This window comes from Sinocyclocheilus grahami, unplaced genomic scaffold (genome assembly GCF_001515645.1).
Source record: "Sinocyclocheilus grahami isolate Dianchi unplaced genomic scaffold, SAMN03320097.WGS_v1.1 scaffold646.1, whole genome shotgun sequence".
NCBI classification, from domain to species: domain Eukaryota; kingdom Metazoa; phylum Chordata; class Actinopteri; order Cypriniformes; family Cyprinidae; genus Sinocyclocheilus; species Sinocyclocheilus grahami.
In genome coordinates this window covers 508,599-516,253 of record NW_015505825.1, presented here as the reverse complement: position 1 = coordinate 516,253, position 7,655 = coordinate 508,599, and the positions used below count along the sequence as shown (strand labels likewise).

The window sequence follows — 7,655 nt, the reverse complement described above, 5'->3', positions numbered from 1 at the left end:
TAACAGGACATTGGTAACAACACTTTTTGGTAATGAATGTACAAATGTGTAACAGGACTAACAGCACTTTTTGGTAAAGAAAGTGTTACACTTTATATTAAGTAAACAATTCCTATGGATTTTACTCTGATGTTACACAGCAGCGGCCAGTAAGTTAGGCTTTACATATAAAGTGTGGTTGGTGTCCAGAATGTTACACTTTAGATGAAGTGGACAGTTCCTGAGGAGTTAAAGTGGTGCACCGACTCCACCAACTTGAGATCCAACTTCTCCCACTTTACATATCCCTAAACCTACCCATCTCCACCCCCTGGATCAAATTGTTCCAATTACTCTTATACATATTGTTGTTATAAAATGAAGTTATATATATCCTGTTGCACATTTGTACTTAAACAAACCATTCGGAGGGTTGTTACATGTGTGTAGTTACAGAAATATTACAGCTCTAGATACGTACACATCTAGTTACTATGTAAGTACACAGGTATTAGGGCCACTTAATATAAAGTGGGACCCAATTATAATTCTCAAAAAAACACACAGTTTTTCTTTAGATAGTTTCTAAAGATTCAATAAACTGTTCCATTTTTAATTGGAGCTGCAATCGACAATATCACGAGTGGAAGACAAACTTCTACAAACTTTAGGGTTTCTTCACAAATCAAGTGTGTTGTGTCTGTCATATAGATCAGAATCAAACATGATATACCAGTCAGAGTGTTTCCTCCTTTGTAGGGTAGATTGGCCACGGCATCCAGCAGCTCTTTTCTGGTTCTGTGAGAGTTTAGGTGCCACTCAGTCTTTGGGTCTCCACTGTACTGTGCCAGACCTAAAAACAGACAGATACAGTGATCATAATTACACCTAGAAGAAGATGCCATTGCTCAGAAGTTTCTCTTTTATAGTTCAAAATACCTCTTTTAAATGTTTAAAGAGAATGAAAGAGTAACTTGGCATACAGTAAGAGTACACAGCTGTAAAATACATGTGCGCTGCAGATCATTTTAATGAGAATTGATGAGGTTATACTGATATATGACTTTTAATTGCAAATGTAGTATATTGGATTACTCAGTCAAAGTTTGAGACATTGTCTAGATATCTTCTGAAACGCTAAAGCACACATGTGAGATGACAAGGGTCTTTTTTCTCAGGAGAAAAGTCTGAGAAACATGAGACTCGAGAGAGAGAGAACTCAAGAGACTTCATATGCATGCCACTATTGTGGATCTTCTCACTAATATGGGGTTCAGGATAAATTTCTCTTACCGATCTGGACACGATCCGGCCCAATGTCAAAGACACCCACCATGCGAGCAATGAAAGATCTTATGGTCTTGAAGTTCAGACGACCAATGCTCCAAGATCCATCAACAAGCAGGATGATATCGGCCTGGGCTGTGGTTTTGCACATTACCTCTGTTTGACCAGAGAACAATTCAATCAGTCAGTTTATTATTATAAAACGCATAATAATAATCATTCAAACTAGTGTTAAGCAGATGTAAACATTCAGATTGATTGTGATTTGTGATAAAGGATGCAGATAAGAGTTTAGACACACTTGGACACACAAAACATTCACACAGTCATGCAAAGCATGACAAAATTGTTTATTTGGCATTTTGAAAACACATTTTGTTTTACATTATATATTAAAAAACATCTTTTAAACTGTAAACTCCATTTCTGTAAGCGATGTCTTTGTCTGTGTCCCATCTTGCTGTCTCTCCAAACAACTGAATGAAGGGGAAAAGAGAGAGAAAGTGTCGCCCACCTGACCCTGCTCAAAAAGAACATGTTGCATAATTGTCTGATTTATAGATCATTCCCTCAAGCATCAAAACAAAAGTATAACATTCTGTGGATATAGCCAGCTAATATTTTAAAATACTGTGGTTATTATGTTTATGAAATGTGTTAGACATACCTGTGTGGGAATTTCTTAGTAGCGATAAAATTAATTATCTAAGGTGTCAAAAAATATTCATTGGCCAAGCAGGTGCTTGTCCTCAATTGTAATGTGGAATTCTCACATTTAATTTACGACCCCTTGTACCCTAAACACTAAAGCCAGGAACATACTTTAGGCAAGTAAGCAAACACAGATGCAAAACGGTAAATGCATTGCACACACACACAATCTCAGTGCATTTGTCTCCACAAGCAAAACTAAAATACAAGATAACTAAAACATGCCTTAAATTGAACACTTCACCTTCAACAAGCTAATGATTACAAAGTCAGCAATCTTCCTTCTCTGCATTATTAGAAAGCCACTGTGAAATGTTCTCTTTAAAGAAAGATGAATAATATAATGTTCATGAATAACTGAAAGGATCTACCCTTATTTTCTACCGTAATAGATTTTTAAAAAAGGTAACACTTTACTTAAAGCCTTTATATATTATGCATTATAAAAGTACTTTTAATGCATTAATTGTCCCTTGTAATGCACCTTATAACGCATTGTACAACCTCACAAATAATTGTAACCAAAGTTAATACATTATAACACTTATCAATTCATTGTTACAATTTGCATTTTAAATTTGGTTATAATTATTTACAACAAGATTACATTTAGTCATTTAGCAGACGCTTTTATCCAAAGCGACTAACAAATGAGGACAATAGAAGCCATCAAAATCAACAAAAGAGCAATGATATGCAAGTGCTATAACAAGTCTCAGTTAGCTTAAAGCAGTACACGTAGCTAGGTTTTTTTAAATCATATAATAAATAAAAATAAAACAGATAGAATAGAAAAATAATAGAGCAAGCTAGTGTTAGAGGCCTTTTTTGCTTTTGTTAATTGTATAATAAATAAAAAGAAAAGAAATAGATAGAATACAAAAAGAATAGAGAAGGTAGTGTTTTTTTTTTTAAAAGAAAACAAGCAGTTAGTAAATGAATAGAGTGCAAGTATAAAAGGGACAAGTTTATTTTAAAGAATGGAATAAGAATAGAGAGTGCTACACTGTAAAAAATGACCGTGAATTTAACGGTAAAAGACTGTAAAAATGCTACAGTTGTTTCTTCTTAGTTTTTTCTTATCAGTTTTGTATATTAGGGTTGTGTGTTACACCTAATGTTGTTAAATGAATGTTTATTGAATTATTTCAGTTTCATGTGTGTCACCATGATGGTGTTTAGTGTTTGTGTGAATGACACGGCGCACCTTCTATATCTGTTATTATTTAAAAGCTGCTTGTGATGGGCTTTGGTTCATCGAGTGACTCTCATCACCACCTGCTTTTGATGGTTATTAGTGTATTACAAAGGTACAAAACAGATTTCAGTACGTCAATAGGTTGGTATATTAACATTATATCAGTTAATGAAATTACGGTATTTAACTGTAAATTTAAGTTAAAACTGTAAAACCTAAAACGTTGCTACCGTATTTTTTACGGTAAAATTCCGGCAACCACAGCTGCCGGTTTTTTACCATAAATTTTACGGAATTTTTATTTACAGTGTAGAGTTAGAGGGTCAAATAAAGATGGAAGAGATGTGTTTTTAACCAATTCTTGAAGATGGCTAAGGACTCGGATTGAGTTGGGCAGGTCATTCCACCAGGAGGGAACAGTTAATGAAAAGGTCTGTGAAAGTGATTTCGTGCTTCTTTGGGATGAACAATAAAGTGACGTTCACTTGCAGAACGCAAGCTTCTAGAGGCACATAACTCTGAAGTAGTGAATTTAGGTAAAGGGGTGCAGAGCCAGTGGTGGTTGTGTAGGCAAACATTAATGCCTTGAATTTTATGCGAGCAGCTACTGTAGCCAGTGCAAATTGATGAACAAAGGTGTGACGTGTTCTTTTCAGCTCATTAAAAATTAATCTTGCTGAGATTGTAAGATATAGTGCATTACCACATTATGAATAAGTATAATGCATTATACCCTCTAATGACACTTTATACTGCCTCTTGTGTCACTTTTGATCAATTGTGAATCATTTAATTCCCTCCCAAAATAAATAAATAAATCTTACTGACACTAAACATTTGAACGCTAGTGTAATTGTTTATACATAGTGGAGCCAAAATATCATAGACAATATTGAAAATCTGCAATCAAACATCTAATTTAACACTGAAAATAACCTGAAACTTTTTGGATTCAAAGCAGTTTAAAGCAAAGAAACATTGTGATAATAAATGAATAAGAAGTATTTAAGTCACTAGGTCACTAATCACCTTCAATACTACGACTGAGGTGCCCTTGAGCAAGGCACCGAACCCCCAACTGCTCCCCGGGCGCCGCAGCATAAATGGCTGCCCACTGCTCCGGGTGTGTGTTCACGGTGTGCAGTTGGGGGTTCGGGGAGCAGTTGGGGGTTCGGTGCCTTGCTCAAGGGCACCTCAGTGTTCACTGCTGTGTGTGTGCGCACTTAGGATAGGTTAAATGCAGAGTACTAATTCCTAGTATGGGTAACCATACTTGGCCACGTCACGTCACTTTTTTAAATTTTTAAAATTTGTGATACTGACCATGCCTTTGTTCAAATTTTCAGCACAAAAGATGTCCTTTCATGCAAGATAACATGATCATCAGCTTTTAAACAAATATGTAGAGTTGAGTTGGATTTGATGTTTTTTTTGTTGAAATAACTATGTTTCTTCTTAGTTTTTTCTTATCAGTTTTGTATATTAGGGTTGTGTGTTACACCTAATGTTGTTAAATTAATGTTTATTGCATTATTTCAGTTTCATGTGTGTTACCGTGATGGTGTTTGGTGTTTGTGTGAATGACACGGTGCACTTTCTATATATGTTATTATTTAAAAGCTGCTTGTGATGGGCTTTGGTTCATCGTGTGACTTTCTCATCACCTCCTGCATTTGGTGGTTATCAGTGTATCACAAAGGTACAAAACAGATTTCAGTACGTCAATAGGTTGGTATATTAACATTATATCAGTTAATGAAATTACGGTATTTAACTGTAAATTTAAGTTAAAACTGTAAAACCTAAAACGTTGCTACCGTATTTTTTACGGTAAAATTCCGGCAACCACAGCTGCCGGTTTTTTACCATAAATTTTACGGAATTTTTATTTACAGTGTAGAGTTAGAGGGTCAAATAAAGATGGAAGAGATGTGTTTTTAACCAATTCTTGAAGATGGCTAAGGACTCGGATTGAGTTGGGCAGGTCATTCCACCAGGAGGGAACAGTTAATGAAAAGGTCTGTGAAAGTGATTTTGTGCTTCTTTGGGATGAACAATAAAGTGACGTTCACTTGCAGAACGCAAGCTTCTAGAGGCACATAACTCTGAAGTAGTGAATTTAGGTAAAGGGGTGCAGAGCCAGTGGTGGTTGTGTAGGCAAACATTAATGCCTTGAATTTTATGCGAGCAGCTACTGTAGCCAGTGCAAATTGATGAACAAAGGTGTGACGTGTTCTTTTCAGCTCATTAAAAATTAATCTTGCTGAGATTGTAAGATATAGTGCATTACCACATTATGAATAAGTATAATGCATTATACCCTCTAATGACACTTTATACTGCCTCTTGTGTCACTTTTGATCAATTGTGAATCATTTAATTCCCTCCCAAAATAAATAAATAAATCTTACTGACACTAAACATTTGAACGCTAGTGTAATTGTTTATACATAGTGGAGCCAAAATATCATAGACAATATTGAAAATCTGCAATCAAACATCTAATTTAACACTGAAAATAACTTTTTGGATTCAAAGCAGTTTAAAGCAAAGAAACATTGTGATAATAAATGAATAAGAAGTATTTAAGTCACTAGGTCACTAATCACCTTCAATACTACGACTGAGGTGCCCTTGAGCAAGGCACCGAACCCCCAACTGCTCCCCGGGCGCCGCAGCATAAATGGCTGCCCACTGCTCCGGGTGTGTGTTCACGGTGTGCAGTTGGGGGTTCGGGGAGCAGTTGGGGGTTCGGTGCCTTGCTCAAGGGCACCTCAGTGTTCACTGCTGTGTGTGTGCGCACTTAGGATAGGTTAAATGCAGAGTACTAATTCCTAGTATGGGTAACCATACTTGGCCACATGTCACGTCACTTTTTTAAATCAGCAAATTTGTGATACTGACCATGCCTTTGTTCAAATTTTCAGCACAAAAGATGTCCTTTCATGCAAGATAACATGATCATCAGCTTTTAAACAAATATGTAGAGTTGAGTTGGCTTGAGTGCTGCTGTCATTAAAGCAAACATTCATCCCAAATACTAATACGTTTGAAAAATCATGTTATTTGATTTATTTATTCATTTATTTCAATTCAGAGGTAACAGAAGGTCCCAAATGTTGATGTTAGTTGAGGCATTAACTAACAACAAGCACTACATTTGTTACAGTATGTTTTAATCTTTGTTAATGTTAGTTAATAAAAATACAACTGTTCATTGTTAGATCATACTAATTATTAAATAATATTCACGATACAACTTTTAGGGCCCTATTTTAACGATCTAAGCGCATGGTCTAAAGCGCACGGCGCAGGCGCACTGAGGGTGTGTCCGAATACACTTTTGCTAGTTTAACGGCGGGAAAACTGTCTGCGTGCCCGAGCGCATGATCTAACCGGGTTGTCCCTATTCTCTTAATGAGTAATGGGTGTTTTTTGGGAGTAACGTGCAATAAACCAATCAGAGTCTCATCTCCCATCCCCTTTAAAAGCCAGTTGCGCTCGCGCCATGGCGGGTTCGCTATTTACATGGCGGAATGTAATTTTTCATTTTTAAAAATGTATGTTAGTTGAGGCATTAACTAACAACAAGCACTACATTTGTTACAGTATGTTTTAATCTTTGTTAATGTTAGTTAATAAAAATACAACTGTTCATTGTTAGATCATACTAATTATTAAATAATATTCACGATACAACTTTTAGGGCCCTATTTTAACGATCTAAGTGCATGGTCTAAAGCGCACAGCGCAGGCGCACTGAGGGCGTGTCCGAATACACTTTTGCTAGTTTAACGGCGGGAAAACTGTCTGCGTGCCCGAGCGCATGATCTAAACGGGTTGTCCCTATTCTCTTAATGAGTAATGGGTGTTTTTTGGGAGTAACGTGCAATAAACCAATCAGAGTCTCATCTCCCATCCCCTTTAAAAGCCAGTTGCGCTCGCGCCATGGCGGGTTCGCTATTTACATGGCGGAATGTAATTTTTCATTTTTAAAAATGTTTGTGTGCTGCTGCGCGTCCCTGTGTGTGTAATAAGCAAAGTGTACGCGCATTGTGCAACTGCTATAGGCGCATATTACCAACACACTCTTTAAATAACAAAATAGAAAAAATATTGCGCCAGACTCTAGACCAGGTTTGAGTTGGTCTATGGCGCAGTCTATTTTCAGTTCATCAAAATAGCAACGCGCCAACAATGTGCCTGAACACATCTTTTTTTTAGACCAGCACGCCCATGGGCGCACAAATGGGTGCAAATGCATTTGCTATTTAAACAACGCGGCGCAGGACGGGAAAATGAGAACTGCGTCTGGCTGAAACTAGCAAAAACACTTGCGCGGGGTGTATGATAGGGCCCTTAGTGTGATAGTAAAATAAAACTTAATGTTAGCGAAGATTAATAAATGCTTTAGAAGTATTTTCTGTGTGTGTATATATATATATATATATATATATATATATACACACACACACACACA

The 7,655-nt window shown here is 36.6% G+C and overlaps 1 protein-coding gene across 1 annotated transcript in view; it reads right to left on the bottom strand.

The window, feature by feature from the left end:
* LOC107558454 (collagen alpha-1(XII) chain-like) overlaps positions 1-7,655 on the bottom strand; it is an 80,976-nt gene that overhangs the window by 48,532 nt on the left and 24,789 nt on the right. The window contains exons 18-19 of the mRNA XM_016242119.1: positions 1,273-1,422; positions 713-832 (exon numbers count right to left, since the gene is read on the bottom strand). Of these exons, the coding sequence (XP_016097605.1) occupies positions 713-832; positions 1,273-1,422 (270 nt within the window). The remainder of the gene's footprint in view (positions 1-712; positions 833-1,272; positions 1,423-7,655) is intronic.